Below are 26,975 nucleotides of genomic sequence, written 5' to 3'. Positions count from 1 at the left end.
GGCACAAGGGTATCGTGGCCAAACAGCGCCGTCTCAGCCTGTGTGATCTGTCACTCAGTAAATAAACCATTAGAATGGGGTGTAAAAGGCCCTCAGGTTAAATTACCAGTGGTAGGTAATAATGTTTAAAAATCCGATATCTTGATTGTAAGTCAAAGGCAATTCGTGGGAAACATAGCTCCATCTGCCAAAAATTACGAGGGGTGAAGGGGAATGGCATATCTATAAATTTCGGTAAAGTGTCGGCGTCTGGCGTCTTCAAATCATAAACATTCACTAAAAATGTGTATAACTGAGAGCCGATCTTCACATCTATTGCATACCGGTGGTTCAGTGCTTTTTCATAGGTAGGAATCAGTACCACACGTCCCGCCAATTCCCAGTCTGCACATAGATATTTCAGTAAATTTGTTCCATTTTTCTGTAGTAGATTGACCCCGCTGTGGTTTTATTAAATGTTCTTGTTAATAATTTGTTCGTCCAATTCCCGTTCTCATTGTTGCAGGAGTTTTCTTCGTAGACGTAGCTTCATGTCCTGGTATCGGACTTGCGATTTTTCTATGCCACTTCGGTGTGCGGCCTTACCGGCCAATCTATCAGCAATTTCATTCTCCAGAATTTTACTTTGTGCAGGCACCCAACAAACTAATATTTGGATGTTGTCTGAATAGGACAACACTATCAATTTGATGAGATTATATACAACCATGTTTCTACTAGTTCACCATGTCTTCAACGCTGTGACAACGCTCAAAAACTTCAATGTGCTGGTGCTGCAGGAGATCATCGTCTGTGGTCATCGTCTGTGGCGTGGCACACGTACCCTGCGCCGGCCGGGGTACGTGTGCCACGCCAGCGCAACCAGCTGCAGCCTTCTCTCCTGCACCAGGCATCCATGCCAAGACGCCAGCCACCCACCAGGCAAGTTCCAGGCAGCTGTCTACGTGAGGGCCGCGCTCAACAGTGCTCCAGTGGACCTGGCCTCGGCCGTGGATGGCCCCATGGAATGCGCCACCGTCATGGTGCACATGGGGTCCACGGACACCACTATGGCCAGCGTCTACGTCCGCCCAAAGCGGCCCTACGATGCTATAGCAATGGGACGGCTGCGGGCCCACCTGGGCTTGGATGTTGTGTGTGGCGATTATAACGTGCACAACCCAGCCTGGGGCAGCCCCCGCACCACCCGCAGGGGACAGCTGCTGGACGCTACCACAGCCTGCGGCCTGCTAGTGGTCAGCGCAGGCAACCCGGCGTTCACCCGCCCTGGCCCCTTGGGCACGGTCCAGCTTTTCCACATTGACATCTCACTGGTGTCCAAGGGGTGTGCCAAGACCTGGGAAACTGCCACCATCACCTGGAATTCCGACCGCTACCCCGTCCTGGTCACCCCCAGCAATGTCCACAAGCGAAAAGACACCAGGATCGTCACCATTACCAACTTGAACAACTTCCGCAAGGAGATGGCAAAGTATCTGAAAGACCCAGAGCCTGATTTCCTGGCAGCTGTCGTGCACAGCGCCAAGGCCATGGAACGTGGGGAGGTACCCTTCTCCACGGCACTGCAGGACCTGGAGCTCCTCAGACTCCGAGCCAGGCGCCACGAGCCGCAAAGTCGGGCCATCGGGAGCAGGCGTCCAGAAGACTGGATGGCGTACCGGAAACTGGATGCGCAGGGCAGGAGGAGAGCCAAGCAGCTGTAGAGCCAGAGCTGGGAGTCACTCTACTCCTCCATGAACTCGCGTAGGAACCCGCACAAAGCCTGGAGAGTCTTGAGGGCCCTGCTCCAGCCTTCCGTAACCAACCATCGCCCTCTGGTGGCCTCCCTCATTTCCTTGGGCATCACCGAAGACGCCTTGGCAGAGCGGCTAGCCTAGCAGTTCACCCCGGCTCCACCGGGCGCTACGGCCCAGCTTCATGTGACGTATCAGATGCTCCGAAACTTGGACATCACCCAGCTGGAGCCACTTCTGCAGCTCGTCAAACGGGTGTGGAGGGAGGTCAGCCTTCCACCTACTTGGTGGGTGGCACTTGTCAGGCCAATGCTGAAGGTCGGTAAGCCGCCCACCGGGCCTGCATTGTACCGGCCGGTTTCCCTGACATCCGCAGTGGGGAAGCTGATGAAGAACACAATCCTAGCCCACCTCCAGTGGATTGGTGATCGTTGGGGCGTCTTCAAGGAGCAGCAAGGCGGCTTCAGGCGCCGCCGCCGCTGCACGGCGGACTCTCAGGGAGATGTCGCGTCTATGCTGGAGCAGGCTCGCCATGACAAGGAGGTGGCCTTCTTGCTCCTGCCGGACATGAAGTCGGCCTTCGACTCTGTCTCCCGCACGGCCATCCTGGAGGCCCTGAGCAGCATCGGCGTTTTGGGGCACCTCCGGAGTTACCTGAGGGCATTCCTCGCTAACAGGACACTACGAGTTAAAGAGCTGGTGAAGAGCTTTTCAAAAAAAATTTGTTGGGTGATTACATTATGGTTTTCTTGACGCTGAATTCAAAAAACATGTTCATTTTGTGTGTAAATACACCCAAACCATCTTTTTTCGTCAAAACAAACGACCCCTGCCCGCGGGCGTGGTGAAAGCCCTGGCTGCCTTACGCGATTGGCTGGCGGTAGATGTCATATTCGGATGTGCCGGCACTGCGGTAACCGCTCCGCCTGAAGATGTCGTTCTGTTCCCATTCAGATACGAGCCAGAAGGTCCTCTGGTAAATGGAGGGCTCACACAATCTTTCCTTAGAATAGGAGAGCCTAAGAGAAGTATAAACGCAACAGGTTCGTTCGCGGCGAGATTTAGAAAGGGGTTCTCCCCCGACGACTCATGGCCGACTTGTTTCTCTGGTGCAGGGAAATTGTGCAGATATTGGTTCGCCGCTTTCCCTACCAGCGCTACTCATAATTCCTAGAACAATTTTTCAACCAACCATCATCCCCATCCTCGAATGTGGAACTTTGTTTTTGCATTTTGACAGGCAGCAACAAATTCTGTGCAGCGGCCTGCGAAGCGCACGAGCAGCGCGGCCGACGCCGGCCGCCGCGTCACGCAGAGCTGCTGGTGCTAGGTCGCTGGTCGGCCGATCAGTGCAACAAGGCATTGCTGCACACACTCATGTATTAGAATAGGGGAGCCGAACGTTGGTCGCCCCGAAAAGGTAGAACCCAAGCGCAGCACGCTGGTACCCGACGAGCTTTAGAACGCCTTCCCCAACAGCTCCAGCCGGCTCAGGTTGCACGGATCGCCGCTGATGTTGGGAACATTAGGCTTAGCATCAATGGAGATAGTTGGTCTGTGCTATCTCTACAATTGCGAATGACTATCCTTACCACAGTTTTTCATCACACTATCATCCCCTTTATCGCATGTGGAACAATATTCCTACGTTCATAGTCATTCTAGCGATCGGTGCTGTGCTCATTCTTGAGCGCAGGTAACGACATCCATCGGCCTCTGGCCGCATCTCGTGCTCGGGCAGATTCGTTTCCTGCCGTCGATGAGCCTCCGTGACCGGTCGGCGCTCCGCATGGCGATGCAAATTGGATCACCTCTTTCGAAATCACCTTGGATCCTCTCTTGCACGTTTACCTTGCTTTTGGCGACGGCCTTTATTCTGGACGGCAGCGAAGAGCGGTCGCTGCCGCGGCATGCGTGGTGCGAGCCGTTTTGTGCGCTGTACGGGCATGCAGGACCGGCGAGTGCGCGGAGTGCTTCCGCGCGCAGAAAATGCTTCATTCTTTCTGCTTGCTGGATTTCTTCTTAAAATCTAGCTATTCAGCTAAGCTGTCGTCACAGCCAACAACGTTGATCGGGAAAACGAGCAAGAAGTTCCGGAAGCCCAGAGCGCTGTGATCCCACCAATTTTCTAATTCCCGTTTAATAATGGATCAGGAACTTGGGGTACCTCCGTATTTGTTTGAGTCTGTCGCTTCGCGTATGAAGCACAGAGCACCCGACGACACGGCTGACCCCGCGACTTCTCGTGAAGGTAATGCAGTAGCCACGGGCGCTCGGATACGAAATCTCAGGTATCTAGGAGTCGCTTAAGGAAATCACACAGTAGCATTACGGTTAAAAATCGACGCGGAAGAACTCTAGACAATGATGATTAATAAACTGCTGATTACACGCCTGCTTGTTTCGGAACTTCGCCCAGAAAACATGGACACAGCGAAGCGGCGGCGCCCGTCGCCGGCCGTCTTCTGAATATGACGCTACTGCCGGTCGCTGCCTTTCAGTTTCTGGCTCTTCCGGCGATGCGGCAGGGAGAAGTGGGTGGCGCCTAGGGTCAACTTTAACGACGAATACCGTTGTCCCCAAGCTAAAAATGACGAAAAAAACTTTACAGGCATAAACTGACCAATGTAATAATTGTAAAAAGTAGAATTTTGCCCTGTTTTAAAAGCGCTTCAGTACCCATATAAAATGGGCCGAGCAACCAGAAGTCACCAGACGTCAACTCTGGGGTTCCTCAGGGGAGCGTGCTCAGCCCATTCCTCTTCAACCTCGTCCTGGCTCCACTGCCGGACTGCATCCCAGGTAGGCTTGCATTTTCAGTGGCGTGGCAGTCTATGCCGACAACATCGCCATCTGGGCACACGGACCAAAGAGACTACTCTCCAAGGTGAAGGCGTGCCTCCAAGGGGTGCTGTGGGTTGTCGCCGCCTTCCGGACAAGCCGCGGCCTGCAGCTGTCCGAGACAAAAACGCAGGCCTTGGTCTTCCACCCGAGGGGCTAAAGGGCACTGAAGGCGACACCACTGCTTACCTTGAACGGCCAGTTCCTTCCGTAGTGCACCAGCGCTAAATATCTGGAGCTTCTGGTTGACTGCCAGTTGTCCTGGCTACCTGCGGTGAAGTCACTCCTGCAACGCACAATGAGGCTCCACCAGGGCGTGCGGATGTTGCTTGCACGTGGACAAGGCTGCACACACACCGTGGGCCTGCGGTTGTTTCACGGGATGGCGACGTCCGCCGTCCTCTATGCTCTGCCTCTAGTGCAACTGAAGCCGTGTCGATGGGAGGAGTGGAGGTGGATCAGCGCCGGGCTATCTGCTTTGCTTGGGCATTCCGAGCATGTCTCCGGTGATGGCGACGTCCACGGAGGCAGGCTCCTGGCCTATCCACATGCGGGCCCTCCAGGTGAAGCTCAATTACATACACCGCCTGCAAGGCATTTCTTCAGGGCTACCTCAGCCGGCCCAACTCTCGGATGGGCATGCTTCTCAGTACCTACGAGAGCCACATCGCGTTGCCGCAGCAGCACCGCCTGGACCCACCTCCCCCAGGAACGGAGCAGGCTCTACGCATCGCACCCACAATGCCGGAAGTCCGTAGCAAGAGGTCTACTCCACCCCAGACCGTCCATCAATAGGTGGCCGCCCTGTTGCAGGGCGCTCTGCAGGTATACAGTGATGGCACTGTGCAACAGTAGACGGGCAGAGCCCGAGCCTCCTGCACGGCCCTGGAACTCTGCACCAGCAAGGTGTGCAGCCTGCCATTCCCGGCTTCATCCACCCACGCAGAGCTGGCTGGACTTCACTTGGCCGCATAACTTCTCGAGCAGGGCCCCCACATCCGGGGGCCCATCATCCTGACTGACTCACGGTCTGCCCTCCTCCGTCTGCGCGCTGCCAACCAGCCAGCCAGCTCCAGCAGCTACGTACAGCGATCACTGGTGGCGAAGCTTCATGCGGTGGAGGCCCAGGGGTGTCCACTACAACTTCACTGACTCCCATCACATGTTAACATCAGCGTGGGTTAACGCTGGAAGCACTATCCTGGCAGGAGTGATAGAGGTCACGCATCCGGATGCCCGAGTGCTAAGCCGCCACGCTTACTGGTCCTGCCCAGAGATGCCCAGTCGCTCCTCTAAGGCTTAATTTCTGCTACGTGGGAGCCCGCCTGCAGCACCAAGGGCGCCTTGCATCCCCCACCTGAGCCGACTGCCAAAAGCCGGAGACGCTCGAGCAATTACTGTGCTCTTGCCGCCAGCATGACAACGCGATGGAGGAACACCGGGCCGCACTCCAGCAACTCGGTGCACCAAGCCACAAGCTGGAAGACTTCCTGTTCCCCACGGGACGGGAAGCCACCCGAGGGGAGGTCTTCCAGCACCTACTCAACTTCCTGGTTGTGACAGGACGAGAGCTTCGTTTGTAGCCGTCAAGCCATGCGCGAGACGAACGCGACATACACTGTCCCATCTCCTACCGCTCGTCTCTTTCCCCCCTCTCTCTTCCTCTCCTTCGAAACCCCACTCCCCTACCCTAGACTGGGATGTATAAGGGTGAGCTCCGCGCATAGTTCAACAATATCCCCAGTTCTCTTCTCTTCCCTCCTTTCTTAATAAATAACCACCACCACCACCAGCTGTTGAGCTGCAGTGCCAGCGCACCTTCACTCAGTGCAGAGTGAACCAATCTGGCCAAGCGTCTGCCCTGGAACGCTCGAGTTAGAACCGGCCGACAGCTGTGGCACTGGAGCGTGTGCGTGCGTACGTGTGTGTGTGTTCAATCAGCATCGAAGCAAGACCAGTCGTTCGACCCGCCGCGGTGGCTCAGTGGCTAAGGCGTTGCGCTGCTGAGCACGAGGTCGCGGGTTCGATTCCCGGCCGCGGCGGCCGCTTTTCTGATGGAGGCGAAAAGCAAAAACGCCCGTGTGTACGAGATTTCGGCGCACGTTAAAGATCCCCAGGTGGTCAACATTAATCCGGAGCCCTCCACTACGGCGCACCTCATCGCCTGCCTTGCGTCGGCGCGTTAAACCCTAAAATCAATCAAATCAAAGACCAGTTGTTCCAAAGCGTCTGCAGTAGGCCGCACATGCGAGAAATGGCAGACGCCGGCCAGAACTGACGGCGTTTTCGCGTGTCGCCGCGCACGTGGGCTATCTATGATTGTGCTCTTTCCCACTCTCCCTCGTGACGGCGGGGCTTGAAAAAAAAACCCAGCTTTGTCGCTGGGTTCTTTTTCTCTCTTCTGTGCGCAAGGAGGAGTAATGCCTCCTGAGGTGGTGCCACCCTTAGCCCAAGGCACCGTTGGTAGAGTCCTGGTGACCAGCATGAGCTGGTCGTTCACATCCGAGCTGGTCAGCGCAACATTCCATTCCTCGAGGGACTCATTGGAAATTGCAGGGACAGATTGGGCGCTTTGCCAGCCCATGCGATGTGGTACAGATATCCGTATTTGTCGGGGCAGTGAGGGCATTTGTTTCAGGGTAACTGGTCCGGGTAGATGACGTGTAGTAGGCTTACGTGCGTGTATGCGTGTTAGTCTGTAGGCATTTCCAGACTGTGGCTTCTTGTACAGAGTTTTTTGTGCAGCAGTGGGAGCTTCTGGCGTTCTGTATAGACCGTTGTGCTCTAGGATTTCGCGGTACTGTGGGGGGATGGGTTGCGGGACTTCTTGGTCTGAGTGTTGCGGTGCTCGGTGGGCACACGCTATAGCAACAGCATTTGGTTGCTGGGTTCCACCTAAACCATAGTGTAACACCATCCATACAAAGCGCGTGGGCGGTATGAGGTAACTTGGCTTGCTTGTGAGTATTCTACAAGCTGTATGTGAGATACGGCCCCTCCCAAAGCTACGGCATGTAGCTTGTGAATTCTTCATTACTGTAATACTTTGCTTTTTCGTGGGGGTTTTAATGGCCAAGGAGATGGCCGCTTCCTGTCCTTCGAATGGAATTAATGTTTTTATCATTACAGATGCAAGCTCTGTGAGGTCACTGTTGATTGCGCTAGCCACCATAGCTTCGAGGGCCTGGTAACTGGCTGCGTCCGTGTAAATTTTGTTTCATTTGTTCCCATATTTTTCTTCGAGGCGTTTTGCTCGTACTTGTCTTTGTGGCGCATGGTGTGCATATTTCTGGGTATTACCGTCATCGGTGGCTCAGTGGCTAAGGCGTTGCGCTGCTGAGCACGCGGTCGCGGGTTCAATTCCCGGACGCGGCGGCCGCTTTTCTAATGGAGGCGAAAAGCAAAAACGCCCGGGTGTACGAAATTTCGGCGCACGTTAAAGATCCCCAGGCGGTCAACATTAATCCGGAGCCCTCCACTAAGGCGAAAATCATCACCTGCGTTGCGTCGGCGCGTTAACCCTACAATCAATGAAATCATATTCCTGGGTATCGGAGCTATTGTGATTTTTTATCTTCTGTCGGCCGGGAGGTGAATCGTCGTATGATACGGGCTGAGAACTGGGTAGCCGAGCCGGGAAAGGGTCCTACTACCGGTGAGCGTCAGAACAACCATCTCATTGGCGAGATGTGCTTCTATGAGCTTTGTAGTAGTGTTGTGTAAGCCCAAATAAAGTAGGCGCTCGGTAGAAGTATTGGCAAGTGAGCCGCAATAAGCGTCGCTTCTTCACCGTCTGGCGTCGACTTTCTGCGTCAGACTGGAGCTCCAGCTCTGCTAAAACATAACAAAGCTAACGCTGAAGCCCGGTAAAGTTTTCACCACTGCTACTCACGAGCGCTCAAATTGGAAGACATTTTTATGGGCTATACACGCTGTCTGATATGAAAGTGCAGAGCGTGACAGAGTAATCTCATCATTTTTAGTGAACTCACGCGTTTGTATTTATTGAGCCAGCCTTGGACGTCGTCACCGCAGAGTCGTGCAAACACCTGGCGTTCAAACTGCCGGCTGGCTAACATTCAGGCCGATACTACATGCTCAAGAGTATTTGAATTAATCGCGAACAAGCCGAAAGCAGAATTATAAAGTTGCCGATCTAAGCAGCGTTAGAGGAACATGCCGGCGGGAAGGAATAAGGTGTCTGTAGGTGAAATCGAAGTTGGCCAACTATTCATTAGACAGACCCCGGCCAACTGGATCGGAGAACCCTTTATTAGCCGAACGAAAGCCCGACCTTCATGCGCCCCAGCCAAAACGATAAGTAGGAATGCGGGAGTCGGTGGGATGAGTTATGGTAGTGAAGACATGAAGACGCTAAGGATGGAGGCTTTCCTAGAGGTGGAAATGATAGTTAAATTGTGTAATTAGGTTTAAATCATAAAAATGTGGCAACTACGCCGTATTCACTCAAATGCCACGCAAGATTGTTAAGCTTCACTGGAAAACTAATAACCCCTGCCTAAACTTTCATGCCGTAGTTTATGCTGAAGATTTCTTGTCAGCGAGACTCCACCATTGTATGTGAAACAGTATAGTGTTGTTAGCGAGTGTTGGATAACGAGATAACCTCATTTTGAATGATATTATGTTCCACGATAAGCTGATGCATTTACTAGAATTAATTACACCATCAAAATTCCATGTTTATCAGAGTACTATTCGATGAAATGACATGTCGGTTTAAGATTATCTTACGGAATAAATACACGGTTTCGTACGCTGAGTCATCACCTAGCAATTCTTAAAGTGTTTCCTTTGTGACTGTGCTGACTACCACCAAATTTGAGATTACACTAAAATAGTGCTATTGTTTCGATAAAACCCAAATACGTGCGTGTTTAGAACAACTGAGTGCTTTCCTTTCCCATGCGGTTTCAGTAAAAATGCTAGACGTGTAAGCTATTTTCTGCGTATTGGAGATACTTAACAATATCGTGCAAGTCACACTTCGACTTCCTGGCACTCCAGCCCCTCAAGGGAATGTATCTCCAGCATCAATGTGCTTTTTTAATCCTTGCGACTGTCGTACGTATACTCACCATACGCCCGTGACAGTACAAGAGCGGGTACCTTGAGTCTCCAGGAATTCCGTGTTCGTCGAACACACCATACCTGTAGTGGGCCCATTCGTGGACAAACTTGTACGCTGAAATGCACGCGTATCCACTGTGTCAGAAAATAATGTAAGTGGATTCAAGACAGCCATGAAGACAAAATACAACTTTGCTCAGTTTGAAAGAACGAGCTTTTTTAGCTCTCCCAGTTCCATTCCAGTCACAAAAGACGGATTCAACCGGAAACAAAAAGTAATAACTCTTGAAAATTCACATTTCGCGCCCCATGGAATTAATATGGGCATGGGTGGTGGATTACAGGCCGGAACCGAAAACATTTTTATCAGTGTGTTAGCTACTCCTGAACATTGAAGTCCTATCATCAAACGGGACTAGAGGCCGCCAATACAATCCACTATTCACTTTTTTTGGCGGTGGCTCAGGTCGGCATCCACCAATCGCACAACGAACATTTTGTGATGTTATAGAAAAATTGCTGGAAAGTGGCTAGGGAGTCGCCACTGCTTAATCCGTTGTGTCTATTATTTCAAGGGACTTCCACCTCTTCCTGCATGAAACCACCGTGACGGACCAAAACTCACGTGCGTGTCTGCGTCGCATACTTGCTTATGTAAAAATATGCGTTAGATTGAAAAATTGCCTCGGCTGATGGACGTCCGAGCTACCTACCTGTGGTGCGCATAAACGGAACCATCTTCCGTCGCTTTGGCCCGTCTCTGGCCGCGTACACATTTGGGGGTGCTCATGAGGATTTCTTGGAAAATATAGCCTTCACAACAGCCCTCGGTGCCGTACGGTCAACTCACAAACGGGGCACATAAACTATCGAATAAGAGCAACCCTCCGAGCACTGAACACTCTTCTGAGGAGTTGTCCTCTTCCGGCGCGTAGCAGGAAGTTTTTGAAGGTGTGTTTTGTTTCAGCTATACATGCCCAGGTAGGCTCATTCATCTTTCTTTTTTAGGTCAGTACACGCAGATGGCTGCGTCAGGTAGCACGTCCGCTGCCTGAACGCTTGTGCCGGCGTCGTTCTGCTCACGTCACTGTGTTCTTTTAGCTCAAATTTTGGGTCTCTTCTATTTGGCGTGCACTTTGTAAACCTCTCCACGATTATTTCATCGCAGGTGCGGCGAGTTCAGAACTGATCCTGCACTTCCTTCATCTGCTTCTACCCCTGTTTTCTTTGGAGTGCAGAGAAAAGGGCAAATCCATCCTGCACTGCTTTCACCATCAGCAACTTGAAGAGAAAACTGCAGGCGCTGCGCACTGCAATCGAAAATCGAGGAGGCGAGTGGTGCAGCGTGTACTCTTTCCATCCAAGATCTCAATGCGTCCACTGAAAACTACCACAGGAGAATGCATTCAGTTCGCTTAGTGAAACGCATTTATTGGGTTCAGTTTCCAGCAATACAGACGCGTGGGCGGCCCTTCTCGAGGCGAATAGATGGGCACGATGCTGAGCAGGAGAACAGCAAGCGGCTGGGTTTCGCCGCGGCCTTAAAGGGACACTGAAGTGATTTGTAAACATTGCAGGATTACTAGCGCAAATTGTATTCTGGGGTCCTTAGGCCATGTTTCTACCACTCTGGGTGCGTTTACGCGAATTTATTTAGTAGAAAATTCAATTCGAAAACGCTGTCCTCCTCTCTGCATCCTCGGCCATTTTCTGTGTCGTTTTCGCGTGACTTAAGCAGGAAATGACTATGGCTTGACTGCGCTACTGCACGCCTCGCCGACCTTCCGGCAAAGTCAGTCGGCCCAGCATTTAGTCTGCCGGCCGCCGGCAAACTGAGGCATTTAACAGCCGAAAGCATGACAAAAGTACGGCATGGAGGTTATTCGGATACCAAGAATGCCCATCCAACGATAACGTCAGACACCAAGCATGTTTCACAGAATCGGAACCGAAACGTCTTTGAATGCTAATCTTGAACATCGTCCAATCACGTAGCAGCTTTACATGACGTCACTGCGGTTAATAGTGCAGCCACAGCAAACCACGCATGGTAGTTTTTCTTATTTCATGCTTTTCAAATAATACCGCCTGATAGCCCGGATAAACGATGAAAAGTGTGTTCATTTGAGCCAGTCTGCGCAGCGCAAGCACAAACTGGAGTTCCACAAATTCACTTCAGTGTCCCTTTATTACAATCATTGATCAACCACCGCATATGAACGTATATCGCCCTTTTATGCACGCGTTTGTCGTAAACATATTCAGTCTGCTTTGGATCCAATGATTAGTGGTCATTTGGCTGTAGGCGGCTAATCATTAGCGGTTAGTTCGTTGAAGCGTAATTATTGCCTGTCATGTACGTAAGTAAGAAATTCAGTGCCGTTTAGTGCGCAAGCACTTTGGTGGCCGCTACTCGGGCCTGGAAGCGGCGATGATCACGGCGACGGTGTTATAACCGAGCCAGCGAATACACAAACAAAACGGCGAAGGAAAGTATGGCGAAAGTGTGACGGGGAGGGTAATATTCTGAGCCCGCACGAGACGCTCATCGGAGCGCCTGGTGGGAGCATGTGGGGGAGGGTGGGACGCACTGCAATGGCGTCATCTCTCTCACTGCCTTCACTCACACTTTCGCCAGATGCTGCTCCTCCATACGTGGCTCATCGTAACCACGTTACATTTGCGCGGGAAGTTCCAACACCATTTGCAACAATGCTCGCCGTCGTGGTGACGCGTTGCGAGATGACAGCGGAGTAGCGCGCGCCGCAGGGCCACCGTGGAGATATGCACCGGGACCGGGATGACTGTAGTTTGCTCTGAGCACCGCATTAGGAAGTATAGCAATCGTCAGTGCGTTTTTTTTAATACTGTACTGCGCCTTTTAGAAAGATAAAAATATAATTTATTTAATATATAATAATCGCATACGTCATGTATACAAATTATATGCATTATATATAGACGGTATTCGTTGAAAAGTTTAGCGGTCAATTTCTTCGCTTGGCAACACTGGAAACGGCCACAGACATGGCCGATGCGCCACGGACACAGCGCAGCCTGGGCCACTGCGGCCGCACGCCGAGGAAGAAAAAAAAGACACCGGCGTGCGTCATGTGCTCCGTTCCAATCCGATTCTAAACTGTGGAGCACACAGAGATGTTACTAATCGCACTCATAGTGAACTCGACGCAATACTTTGTGTTCGGCGATGAGTTCGTAACGTGAAACACAGTCATGTGTTTCACAGTCGTGCTTAGAATGGACAAGTGCCGCCATCTCGCGGAGCCCGACGTAACGAGTGACGGCGCATGGAGGAGAAGAGGGGGGCCTGATCTGCGGGCCGTGTGCACAACGTCGCCTAGCAACAGACGCTTGGCCACAGATATGGCGCCGCACACTTGGTTGCCTGCATGCATTAAACCGTGTTCAATTTGAATTAAAACGTGTTCAATTTGAAAGGACTTGCCTAAACTCTCTCCGCTCTTTCCAAGCTACGAAAGACGTTTTTTAGCCAAAAGTGGAAGAAATGTTTTTAAAAGTGTCAACTTTCGCGCTAAAAGACATCACCAGTAATGTCATAAATGAAACACTAAAGACATAGTTGTCAGTGTGTTTACTGCACTATAGCATTCGAGTGATTGGATCAGGCGTTACCAGAGGCCCCACTACGAACTTAAAGTAGCGTTTCACCGCGGTGGCTAAGGTGAGCAGCCGCCAATTGCAAAAACAAGACCCTGAGACGTCATTGAGGCCGCGCCGGAAAGTGACCTGGTGAACCGCCACTGCTCCATTTGTTTTGCTTGTTATGTTGATTATTTGTTGGAAGGTTAAAATAAAATTGGTGTCGTTGTTGTCAGTACTCAGGACTAAGCAGTTCTTTTAATGAGCCCAACTTGTACTTTGTTTTACGCGCTCCTTACAAAGTGAAAGTTGGTACGTGCGAATCGACTTGCCTGTGTAACTGGACCCTTGCGTCGTCACGTTGCGTGTTTGCGCTAAGAATCCAGGCGTGAGTCCGATGAAGGCACCCTGGCCGCCACAAGGCATTCTCTTTTCAGTGAATGGCTCATCACCATAGGGCCCCACTGGCAGTTCAATGCGCACATCGCTCTCTTCGAACGAACTGGACGACAGAGGCCGGGCGCCGACCCTCTTGGGCCACGAGATTGGAAATTCAATGGTCACGCGTTTAAAGTAAACACGTCCATTCGTTGCCCGGTGTAGAAATTTGGAGGAAGACTCGAACAGGGCCTGCGTGAGCCAGAAATAATGAATTCAGAATTGGACAGAGCTCTGTTTAAGTGGTTACGAAGCATGTACGTGCTTTTCTGCGTTCGGGGCATGGGCAAAGTGTACTGATGCTGCAAAGGTATTTATGTGCGCAAACCTCTCGAGTCTCATCAAAACATAGTAGATGTGGGGAAGCAGAGGGGGGGATCTGATATTTCATGGCATGTTCAACTCGGTGGGTAAAACGAAAATTCTTACATGCATGTGAGGCCACAGGGCTCCCTAAATAATTTACCCTATAGGCGGAGTACACAGGAATTAGCAAGTGCGCATATCAGCACCCATGAGCGCCCCCTATAGTAAAAGTAGTAGCACGAAACGTTATCGAGCCATGAAGTAGGGGTGTACCCTACTACGGGAATCCAAGTCATGACCGGGAGACCCGTGCCTTTGATTCCCGAAGTGGCTCGACGTGCAGATGGTCGCTGGCAGTCAGGTTCTCCCACAGCTCCGAGAAGAGGAGGAGGAACACAAGGGTGGAAGGTGGGGGTGATCACTTCCAGAGACGCAGCTCTTTCTGGAGTATCGTAATGGTCAGTTAGCTTTCTTTAACACCAGAGCTGTTTAAGTCGAGCGTTGTCCCTCCGTCGCACCAAAAAACCTCGAAGCCTCAAGAAAAAAGGCGCTTAGGGAATCCCAGGAATCGAAGCCGAGACCTTCACGGCGTGAAACTGGTAACCTAATCCCCGGGCCACCCCAAAGGGCTGAGGGGTACGGGGTGAGCAGCGGTGAGGAACAATAAATTGTGCAGCCAATGGGAAAGAAAAAACTACACACTTTCCGTGGTCGGAATGAAGCGTTATGGAACCGGGGTCTGTCCGATTGAGCTGTCAAATCATTCCGGACGCACAAAATTTCCTTTGGGTTCGTAGCGCGGGCTGCGGCTTTGAACTTGGCCGCGGGTTTTAGCGCGTGCTAAGGCGGCCAACTTTCGGAGGGATGGGAAAGCCAGCGGACGAAAGGATTCGGGCCTGCCAGTCATGGATAACTCCCAGCGGCCAGTCCGGAAATAAATTCGAGGTGCAACAGCCGGGTCACCGACAAAGAGAGAGGGGTCGCCAGCTTTCTGTGCTCTCTTTGTGTTTTGATTTTCATGTATTTTGGGGTTTTTTTTGTTATTCGACTAATTGTTTTTTTCATTTTCATTTTGGGAGCTAGCCCCTGTTCATTTATATCTGATTGGCTGCAAACCTGCCATAGCTTTGCTGGTGCGGGTGTTGTTCCCCATTTTATTTTCTTGTTTTATTTTGGTAAGGGGAACACTGAAATAAGTTGGAAATTTGATAACTCCCAGCGGCCAGTTCGGAAATAAATGCGAGGTGCAACAGCCGGGTCACCGACAAAGGGAGAGGGTCGCAGCATTGGTGTTTCTCCAGCCTTATACCACTCTTGCAAGCTGCGCCATTTTATTTGTTTCCTGAAGAAAATGACTGCGGGGTATGCAACAGCAGGTTTATGAGTCGAGAATAAAGTTAAATTCAATTATATAAATCAACTAAACTTAATTGTTGAAAATAAACTTAGGGCCATTAAGCATATTTTTCTCAGAATTCCATATACAAGCAGCCGTGAGTTCCCCTGGGAACCTTTTATTTCTCTTCATTTAGAGTTGAAATCGTTTATCTCCATTGGAAAACATTTTGCAGTAGATAGTACAGTTAACGGGACTCTGCAACACTTGCGATATACGTTTTAACCCTTTCCTTTGCGTCTGGAAGCACTGCAAAAGCTCTAGCTATCGCCAGTGCGAAATGCAGTGGTGATTTCCTCGTCGCAGCAGATACGCCTTCCGTTTATGCTTTGATTTTGTGGCTTTTTTTAACAGATAGGCTGTCTATGCTTGAACTTGTTCCGGTGGCGTTAGCAAAAAACTACCAAGAGCATAAACTTCGGCACGAGCAAAGGGTGCACCGCCGCAAATAGGGTGTTAAAACAGTGAAAGCCGGCTCTCGCGCCTGCTCAAGTGTAAGCACAAAGGGCATATGGGCATGCGCACCCCCTTATTATACCATTTTAAAGGCAACAACACTTCTTGTGGTATTAAAATGCTAAAATATTGGCGCAGCTTTAAGCTATCGCCAGTACGGAGCGGCACTGCATGATTTGCTTGTCGCAGGAGATACGCCTTCCGTTTATGCTTTGATTTTGCGGCTGTTGTTAACAGATCAGCTGTTTAAGCTTGAACTTGTTCCGGTGGCGTTAGCAAAAAATACCAAGAGCAATAACTGCGCCGTAAGTAAAGGGTCCACCACCGCAGACAGGGTGTTAAAACAGTGATAGCCGGCTCTCGCGCCTGCTCGAGTGTAAGCACAAAGGGCATATGCGCATGCGCACCCCTTATTCTACCGTATTAAAGGCAACGGCATTTCTTGTGCTACTGAAATTCTAAAATATTGGCGCAACTTGCACTAATGGTGCAAGGCTGGAGAAACAGCTGAGCTAGTGGTCGACCTAGCTACTTCCCCACGGGAATCCGCTGTCATGTGGGTGGACCCACCGTAACGGCCTTGCAAAATCTGGCTAAACTTGGCCTCAGCCCTCAACACGCCGCCTAGTCTACCAAGAACATGGCAGAACAAAGCAAGAACAAGAACCAAACTTAGCAAAACCTGAAGTGGAAGGTCGACCTCCAGCTCCGTTGTTTCTCCAGCCTTCCACCACTTGAGCAAGCTGTTTCAATGTTTTGAAAATGGATATCGAATGCGTTAATTGCTGCAGCTGAAGGAAAGCCAGCCAGTAGCCACTCCATTGCTGTAATGACATAATTTCAGCGGTCGATGTACGCTAATATCAGAAAACATATAAAAATCTTTTGAGCATTTCCAAGTTATGCGATGGGCATAAAGCAGTAATGTTTGGCTGAGGCACTTAGCGACCTCCTAATATAAGTAATGGATGTGTTGGTTGACTACGTTCCGCAGGCATTTGAAATTTAGAAAAAGGTTGAAAAAATTGTTGCAGGGCCCCTTTTAGTTGGCCGAATCAATTGATTGATTGAGTCTAGGGTTTTAACGCACCGACGCAGCGCAGGCGATGAGGCGCGCCGTAGTGGAGGCCTCCGGATTATTTTGACCACCTGGGGATCTTTAACGTGCACCGAAATATCGTACACACGGGCGTTTTTGCTGTTCTCCTCCATCAGAAAAGCGGGCGCCACGGCCGGGAATCGAACCCGCGACCTCGTGCTCAGCAGCGCAGCGCCTTAGCCACTGAGCCACCGCGGCGGGTTTGACTGAATCAAAACATTTCCACAAATAAACCTATATTGTGACTTTGTTTTTCCACCGCTGTGACAGATAAACGACAACGCAGCACTAAAAAATCAAACACATAAAGCAACCCAGCTTTTTTTTCTCTGAACCTGTTTGAACCGGTTTGAACCGGTTCGAACCATAACGGAATGGTGCTCCGGAGCTGAACGTGGAACTAAACCCGAAAGGCGCGAAGCCGAACCCGAACCGAACCCGAAAAAATTCCGGTTCGACACCCTGGTTATGATACCCTACTTGAAAAAAAAACGCACGCGGTAAAGTCGTTCATTAGTGCCACTGCGCTTGTTTGAATACTTCAAGGGGCCGTGCAAAACGTTTTTCAACTTTTTTGATATCTTAAATTCTTGCACAACGAAGTCACCCAACACACCAGTACTTAGACTAGGGGGTCGCGAAGTTCCTCAGCCAAACATTACTGCTCTATGCCTATCAGATAATTTGTAAACTCGCTAAAAGAGTTTTCTCCCTTTCCCTGTCTTGACGTTGTTTGACGGCTTGTATCACGTCACTAAGGCCACGTAGCGGCTGTTGGCCGGTTTTCCTTCAGTTGCAGCAATGAACGCTTTTCGATAGCGACTTTTTAAAAAAGCCACAAAAAAAAGCAGATACGGAAGGCGTATTTTATGCGAAAAGCAAATCTCGCAGTGCCGCTCCGTGCTGACGATAAGTATAGCTTTCTCCGTGGTACCAGACGAGAAGGAAAGAGTGAAAGCGCTTACCAAAATTGGTCCAGGGTCCCTTTAATGCAAGCGTTTCTAAAGGGTGTCCAGGACTCCTTTTGTGAGGCAGGAGTACGGAGTAACACAGGTTACTCTAGTGATTAGAATTCCTCAAATTAGTCCTAACATCAGGTGGGACGCGCCGTTCGCCGTCCGCGCAACACCGCGAGTCTCGGGCGACCTCGGCCCGACGCTTCACGTCACCTAGACGCCCATTCTCTTCGGAGACGACCAACGGCCGGACTCCCAGTCCTAACCAGAGAAACTAAAGATGGCGTCCTCCGGAGATGGGACCGCCGTCACTCAAAAATGCCAATATCCTCCAAATATCTGACGAACCCGCTCAGAACTCGACTCGACCTCACCGAGCCACACCGAACGACTTGATCCCACCAGCTCCGCTGACGTGCCATCATGACAGTGAAATAGTTTAGGCCGACATTCCCGTTACTATCGTTGCGACCGAAAAGGAGTGCTTGGTCGTTACATGGGCAGTCACAATATTCCACCTCTACTTAAATGGCAGGCCATTTCGAGGGGTCAGCGACCATAACCGTCAGTGTTGGCTTGCCAACCTAAACGATCCGTGTGGCCGTCTCGCGCGCTGGAGCCTCCGGCTCCAAGAGTTTGACGTGACGGTCGCATACAAGTCCAGAAGGCGCCACACCGACGCTGACTGCCTATCATGAGCACCCCTGGGGCGACTTGATATCGACCAGGAAGAGGACACACCCTTTCTTGCAGCGTTGAGACCATCAGTCCTCACTCAATAGAAGGATCCAGAAACTCTGCCGCTCATAGAGTACCTCAAAGGTCGCAGCTCGCCTCCTCCACGGCTCTTCGAGTGCTCCCTGTCGTTGTTGCTGCATAACGGAGTCCTTTACAAGAAAGGATTTGACCCTACAGGAAAAACCCACCTTCTTGTTATGACAACAGCTCTGTGTGACGACATCCTACACGCATCCCACAACGCGCCTTCGTAGGAACATCTAGGTTTCCCCCGCGCACTGGCACGCATTTGTTACTGGCCAAATCTGGCTCCGGCATTCAAGCGCTACGTCAAAACATGCCGTGACTGTTAGTGGCGAAAGACACCGCCCACTAAACCAGCTGGTTTCCTTTAGCCTGTGGGTTCACTGAACAAGCAGGTCGGCATGAATTTACTAGGGTCATTCCCTACGTCTTCAGGTGGAAATCGGTGGATTGAAGCCACTACTGATTACCTTTCCGGTCATTGCGAAACCAAAGCATTGCCAAAAGGAACGCCGGCTGAAATTTCCCGCTTTTTTGTCGACAACACTGTGCTTCGTCACGGCGCCCCATCAGTCACCATAACCATAGAGCCACAGCGTTCACCGCAGCCCTTACCGAATAGGTAACAAAACTGTGTCGTACCAATCATCGCAAAACCACTGCACATCACCCCCGACACACGGGCCAACAAAGGATGAACACGACCATTGCCGACATGATTTCGATGTATGTTGGCGTTGACTACAAGAACTGGCATGACATAATGCGGCATGTGACATTTGCATACAATACGGCAGTTCAAGAAACAACAAACTTAACTCTTTTTTGGTTAGTCCACGGCCGCGAAGTGACATATATGTTGGATGCGATACTACTTTGGGATAATATTCACGTGTTTACGCAGACGCCAGGGTGTGCACTAGCCGCGCCGAAGCTGCCCGACAACTTGTGCAACGCATCGATCGCCAACAAACGATAGACGCCCGCAACTACAGCTTATGGCATCAACAGGTAACTTTCCAACCAGATGACCGAGTCTGGGTATGGAGCCGTGTGCGCCTTCGAGGACGTTCGGAAAAACTTTTACGTCACTACTTTTGGACCTACAGAGTGATCCGCCAAGTAAGCGAACTGAACTATTAAGTTCTTCTGAAAGAAACACCACGGTCAACAATGTCTGTCTGTCTGTCTGTGCGTGTGCGTGTGTGCGCGCGCGCGCGCGCGCGTGCGTGTGTGTGTGTGTGTGTGCGTGCGTGTGTGTGTGTGTGTGTGTGTGTGTGTGCGTGTGTGTGTGTGCGTGTGTGTGTGTGTGTGTGTGTCTGTGTTATGTGTCTGTGTCTGCGTGCGTGCGTGCGTGCGTGCATGCATGTGCGTGCGCGTGTTGCGTCGTGATATTTCGATTTGTGTTTTACATTCCCTTTGCATCCTAGTCGAGTACCTTTTTATTCTTACTCCTGCAGTACTTCTGTTTAGCATCGGGACAATTCTTCAAAAAAAGAGGGGGTATTGCCAGGATGACATAGTACTGAGCAGGGACAAACTTTCAGCAAATTCTGTCACCGTCAAGCAACTGCTTTGTTTTGATAAGCGAGAGGCTCGGCCTGCTTGCTCTGTATGTCTCTCTCCTTCCTCCTTGCTTGGGCTGCTGGCTGTTCTAATAGCAGCTCGTCACTCAATAAAGCTCCCCTCCATCTGGAACAGGCTTAGTGTCGTGAAATACCATAGAAATTCCGGTTACAAAAGCCGCCTTCGAGTACCCTAGAGAACATTGTCTGCGCCGTTTCGCGTTGGTTTAGCGAAAACCTTCTCGCTGTATTTGCATGTCAATAAAGAACACACGCTGAGGATATGCACCTCCTTGCCCGGAGCCATAACAAGAGCCCATTTGTGAAGAAGGGAAATGCAAATGCGAGCCATACAGCCTGAAGAAAATATACACACTGTGAGCCTCCCATAAAATCGCCGAACCTCCTAATAAAACATTTGTGACGGCGCAGAACATTTCGCCGCACATTTAGATCCTTAGGTGGTGGAAATTAATCAGGAGCCCTCTACTGCGGCGCACTTCATAGCGTAGGTGTAGCTTCTTTGCGTTACGGGGGACTAAGCTTATCACCCTCCTATGGTAATTACTAACTCCAGAAGGGCGGCTTAAAAAATAACCTCACGAAAATACGAAAAGTTCTACATATCCACAGAAGCGTTCCTCAAGGCCTGGTTATTATATTTTAGGAATATATCACTTCTGTGCTGAAATAAAATACTGACAAGAAATGTGTTTTAGTGTTTTAGTTTAGCTAAAATATGTTTAGAAATGTGTTTTAGTTTAGTCAGTTTTATTCCTTCCTCCCGTCCTTCCTTCCTTCCTTCCTTCCTTCCTTCCTTCCTTCCTTCCTTCCTTCCTCCCTTCCGTCCTCCCTTGCTTCCTTCCTTGCTTCCTTCTTTCCTTCCCTCCTTCCTTCAATCATCCCCCCCCCCCCCCCTCAATCTATACCTAGTAAAGGCGAAACCCATACTCAATACCTAGTCTGAAATGGGCGGCCAAACCGACTCCAATCGCAGTTTTCTTCGGTACCATTACTCCCGCACAATGCTGGGGGCACTTCGCTCAAAGGTTTCCGCCTCCACGTAGTCAAAACACTTGCAATTCTTTAGTTTCGACCCGATTGTATCGGGTGGAGAGGAGTGGGTGCCTATGTACACGACATTTCCGATTACCTTGATGTCATCGACGATGGTCTCGTTGTAAGGCACTTCCTTGCTAATGGACACCTTGACTTCTTCGTAGCCCCCGTCAGTAGTGTCAATTCGGATAGATGCAGCAGCGCTTAGACAAACTGCTGCGACGACGAAACGTAGCATGTTTTCTGCTGCCATCTCCCGGGAGGTGGAGAGGGATCTGCGAGTTGCTGCGCCGCAATCGCGGGAAGAACTGCAAGAGCGCAGAACGCGCGTGGCAAAAGAAACATCGTTTGTCCTTTCTAACTTGCGTGGATTCTTACTTTTTATTTGTACTTTCTGCATGCTGATTTTTTACTGCATATCCATGCATACTGCGCAGAAATAGGCTTCCATAGGTGTTGCAATATATGGATTAGAGCCTGATATATCGAACCCTGATATATCGGATTATTGCATGCGTATCAAACTGCCCAACCATCCCCTTGGAACTCTTACGCAACGGTATAGCCCCTCTGTACGCGTGTACCGATCTCTCGCCCACCCTCACATTCCACATAACGAATGCCGCTCCGCAAGTGCCCTAAATTCGGTATATCTGGGATCGACTGATATGGGAATCCTGCTGGGTGTATATTCTCATGTGCCATTTGCTGCCCATACACACGTGCGAAGCGAGAGCTTGTCAAGCTGTCCGGAACAGTTTTTCTCTCGGCCCGTCACGGCATGTACACAGCATTAAAATCCCTTCTGTTATATTCCATTCTATTTGTTGGCGATCTATTAATGGTTATATAAAAGGAATACTTTCACACGTTATTGAAAAAAATTACGCCCATCTTCCCGCGTCGGGGGGTCCAATTGGCGTTTCCATTGGGTTGATTCTCCAAATCGGTGAAACGTGTTCTGAACGCGTATGCTGCATTTCCATCCCATGCGGGTGTTCTCATACGCGGGGAGATGGGTGTAATTCGGCGGTCCTAACGTTGCCTTGAGTGTTTGCACTGACGCTGGTATTGGATTGTGTCAGCCCACTCGCTGAAGGGACCGTCGCTTCCATCACGTCTTCATCAGAAGAATCAAGCCAAGCAAGAAGTCGTCAATCAAGTCAAGCGGAGTCGAACGAGAGCGAGCGCTGACTGAACCGCCGCAGCGCGCTACCCGCTTTATATTCACAGCGCCTGAAGGAGAGGAGACAGCGCAGGAGAGGCGCGCATGCGCGCATTTGCGCACCGGAGCAGACGCGAGCGGAGCGAAGCGCGCGCGCAGCTGTTGTTGTTATGCTAATGCGACGGAGTGAGAGCGTTGCGCACAGCTGTCGGAGAGACGAGCGAAGGAGAGTCGCGCATGCGCAGGTGGCGTGCGGACAACGCCGCGACGACGCAGGAGGGACATGCCTCAGAGCAAGAGATGCGTCACATCTAAAAGTGGCCGATTACAACCACAATTACTTCACTGTAAATCTGTAAATGGAAACCGATTTGAGGTACATAATTGAACTAGGCTACAATTTTCAGGCTTAGTGATTACAGCCTCAATAAACTAACCAAAAATTGCTCTAGAGTAAGCGATTACTGCCCGCAATCCATCTTCTGTTTCTTTCTTTTGTTTTTTTGTTTTTTTGCTATCAGTATGAGCAAATGAATGTACTATATTATCGCGAAGCCCCCGTTCTGTTTGCTTTTCTATTTTGTAGCGGCCCTCTTTGGCCGCCTAGCCCCGTTTTTTCTAAGAAACGCATGCGGAGTGGGTCATTGCGCGCTGGCCGACCGGAGGGCGTTGTTGTCGAGTGGGACCATCGTCCCAGCTGCGGCCGCGACGCTCCATACCCCCCGGGACGTGCGCGCTGGTCGCTTCCGGCCTCCGGGTCCTCAGTGTACTTCAGGCGACCCCTCCTTCTTTTCCACTGTTTACTTTCGAGTGTTTTGTATGAACTACTTTCTTTACACCTATAATTCTCACGTGCCACAGTCACATCCCGCAAACCTTGCATATTTAATTTCCCTCCCAGAGATCAGTGATCACGTTGTACTGCATGCCACGTTTTCAAATCAACTACCACGGCCAAAGCTTTCTAAGAAGACAATTACACTTTACGATAAGGAAAACTACCCATATTCAGTGATTGGTATCTAACTAGTTTTTTTTTCAACGCCCCCTTGAAACTAACTGGTTCTTGTTCATGAGTAAAATGCATGAGCTGATTAATAAGTACATTCCCACTACCACAATCACTCAACGGCCATCATCACCTTGGTTCAATACATCCCTCAAGCGACTTAACAAAAAAAGCGTTTGTACCGTTCTGCAAAACAGTCGAACAGCGCTAACGCTTGGAATAAATACCGCAACGCGTCTAAATTACTCAGAAAACTTGCAATGAACCAAGCGTTCCTTTTTTTCTTCCACTTTGCTTAACATGTTACGCAGTACTCCAAAGCATTTTTTGAAAGCCATTAATCCTAACCCACAGCGCTCCTTATCATTGCTTCACGAAAACGGTACCCCTATACCTGAACATGCCGATTCCCATGTACTAAATGCCGTCTTCATCTCTGTCTTTACTTCTGATTCAAATGATACGCTTCCAGACTGCCCTCCTTTTGATAATCCAGTTATGCCGGACGTTGCTTTTGGTCCTAACGGTATCATAAAATTAATAGATGCGTTGAAGCTTATTTCATCCGCCGGTACCAATGGTATCAATTTTAAAATTCTAACAAACGCTAAATTGTTAACCAGCGTTATCCTTTCAGACATATTTCAGCAATCACTTTCATGCGGTGCGGTGCCGGAAGACTGAAAGCTCGGCAAAATCATTCCTGTTCCGAAGAAAGGTCCAGCATCTTCTCCGAGTAATTATCGTCCAATTTCCATCACTAGTGTATGCTCTAAATTAGTGGAGCATGTCATATAATCAAATGGCGTGAAATTTCTAAATTCCGTTAATTTCTTTCACCCTCACCAACAAGGATTTCAAAAAGGTTTATCATGGGACACTCAACTTGCTCTCTTCATTAACGACCTTAGTTCCAGCATCGACGTTAGCATACCCGTAGATGCATTTTCCTTGATTTTGAGAAGGCTTTTGATAAAGTATCCCATCAAAGGCTATTTCTCAAGCTCTCGCCTTGACCTTAATACCGTGGTATTTAATTGGATATGTGATTTCTTAACTAACCGCCAACAGTTCGTTTATGCTAATAACCATTGTTCCTCTCTTTCCACTGTGTCTTCAGGCGTACCTCAAGGTACTGTTCTTGGCCCTCTGGTTTTCCTAATCTAAATTAGTGACCTGCCTAATTACATATCTTCTAACATCCGCCTTTTCGCCGACGACTGTGTAATTTACCGTCCTATCCGCAGTACTAACGACTCTGCCACCTTACAATCAGATCTTTCTCTGGTGCAGTCTTGGTGCGAAAATTGGCTAATGCCTCTTAATATTCAGAAAAAATGTGTCCTGTACATTCACCGTCGCCCTGCTTACTCACCCGCTAAATACTCTATATTTAATTATGAAATTACACCATAAGTTCATCTAAATACCTTGGCATTACCATAGCTTCAGATCTCACCTGGTCATCCCATGTCATGAATATTATCAATGACACTAACCGTGTACTTGGCTATCTTCGAAGAAACGTGCGACTCGCTCCGCCTTCCGTTAAACATCTTACTTATCTAACACTTGTCCGCCCAAAGCTGGAATACGCATGTGCCTGTTCGGATGCCCATCAAATCACTCTTACTAACACACTTGAATCTATCCAGAACCTTGCAGCCAGATTTATTTACTCAGATTACTCCTACCTAACCATGTAACCGAACTCAAATCTCAAGCTAATCTTGTAGACCTAGCATCGCGGCGCAAAATTCACAGACTATGCATTTTTCAGGCTTTCATTCCTGCTCATCGCCTTTCATGTCGACTAAGCCATTCGAAAGGTGTTTATCCTGCTCGTGCGCATACTGCCGCCAATCATTCTTCATTTTTTCTTCAAACATCTAGGGACTGCAATGATCTGCCTTCTGACGCCATGCACCACTCCTGCATCACTCATTTCAAAGAAGGCATTGCACAAATCATCCTTCAGTGACTTGTTTACCCCCTCATGTAACGCCCTTAACGGGGCCTTTGAGGTATAATAAATAAATAAATAAATAAATAAATAAATAAATAAATAAATAAATAAATAAATAAATAAATTCATTATCACTTCATTCCTGGACATGTTTTGCGACGGTAGTGGAAATGAAAGCTTTCGATATCACTTCTCGCATTTTTGGATAAATGAACACCTTTCGCAGCTAAAATGACACAGATGAGTTACCAAAGGCTAGGTCTTTGAAGCAGCCCATAGCTTTTTTTAAGTGCAGAGCACTTTAGGGGCTCGCTTTGTCGTCGTAGCTCGCTCGCTGGACCCAAGTAGAGCCACACGGTGTACCGACGTCGCACCGTAACCCAGAGGTTCTAAAGCCAAACGGTTTATATAGTCATAAGCACTCGAAACTCGTGAACCGCTGGCGCTTATCATACATCTCCCCGTTTTTTCAAATTTTCTTGGAGGCGGGTCAAAGAAAACTTGAGGCAAAATATACGAAATTAGCCGGCAGCGGCAGCATTCATTTAGTTAGGAACGCTCGTTGGGTTGGTGTTTATGATAGTAAGCGAAAGGAAGTGAAAGTGCAACGCCGGCACGTGCGGGAGGAAGAGTAAGTACAAAAAGAACTCCCGCTGGCGCAGTTTCCGGCAGGGGGCGAGCGAGAACTGCGAAGGCGGGAAATTTGATTTGCATTGGGTGGTAGCACTGAGCACATAACGGCGCTACTGCTCAGTATGGCGAATCACTGTTTTGCCCTTCCCACAGGTTTCACACTGCGTGGAACGGCATTAATTTTTTGTTTTCATGGCTTAGAGTACTGCACAAAAACAAAACACACAAGGGCAAGAAAGGGGCATATGGAGCGCTACCATATTAAACCAACTCGCCATCACTTCACTTTACTAAATCTTCATGGCGCGTTCAAGGAGCTGAGAGCTGTAGGAGACCCGAGCAATTTGTGAGAGTGCACAGAAAGCCACTAATGGACATGCGCTGAAGTGGCTTCGTGCCTTCTGGGCATGCGTAGACACGTTCATTTCAAAGTACAGTAGCAGGACCTGCTCTCAGCTCGGGTACAGCTGCCTGTCCACTTACACGTCCGTCGCTGCGTCATCACTCGAGGCCTTGCTGCTTCTACGGTGCTTCTTTCGACGTTTTTCAGTGGCACCCGTCGACAAGTGCGATGAGGTGACGTCGTCTTTAGACGAAGCGACGGCCGCCGTCTTGTCGTGTGTCTTCGCCTTCGTTCCAGCCAGCGCCGATGCTTCAAGTGCGCTGAAAAGGTTGGAAAAAGAATCGTGTTCGGATGTTTAGTCCCGGTTGCTCTTAATACACTCACCCTTCGTCCTTGGGTGCGTTGTCGCTGGTCTCCTGGTTGTGCTTTTTGGAGCGCTTCTTGCGGTGTTTTTCGCCTGTAGCCGACGACACATATGACAAGCTGACGTCGGCTGCAGACGAAGTGGGGACTGCATCCTTGTCTGGGGCCTGCAT

General features: G+C 49.8%; 1 protein-coding gene across 1 annotated transcript; it reads right to left on the bottom strand.

The window, feature by feature from the left end:
* Positions 1-4,854: 4,854 nt before the first annotated feature.
* On the bottom strand, positions 4,855-26,975 carry LOC144159999 (calcium-activated chloride channel regulator 2-like). Its single transcript, XM_077691626.1, has 7 exons — positions 26,824-26,975; positions 26,580-26,759; positions 21,418-21,598; positions 13,633-13,916; positions 13,434-13,447; positions 9,674-9,780; positions 4,855-4,860 (listed from the first exon to the last, which is right to left on the bottom strand). The coding sequence occupies exons 1-7, from the start codon at positions 26,973-26,975 to the stop codon at positions 4,855-4,857; spliced, it is 924 nt and encodes a 307-aa protein (XP_077547752.1).

Source organism: Haemaphysalis longicornis, unplaced genomic scaffold (assembly GCF_048455015.1).
Source record: "Haemaphysalis longicornis isolate Haplotype H1 unplaced genomic scaffold, Haemaphysalis longicornis Haplotype H1 scaffold_10, whole genome shotgun sequence".
Taxonomy (NCBI): Eukaryota; Metazoa; Arthropoda; class Arachnida; order Ixodida; family Ixodidae; genus Haemaphysalis; species Haemaphysalis longicornis.
This window is presented reverse-complemented; position numbering and strand designations above follow the sequence as displayed.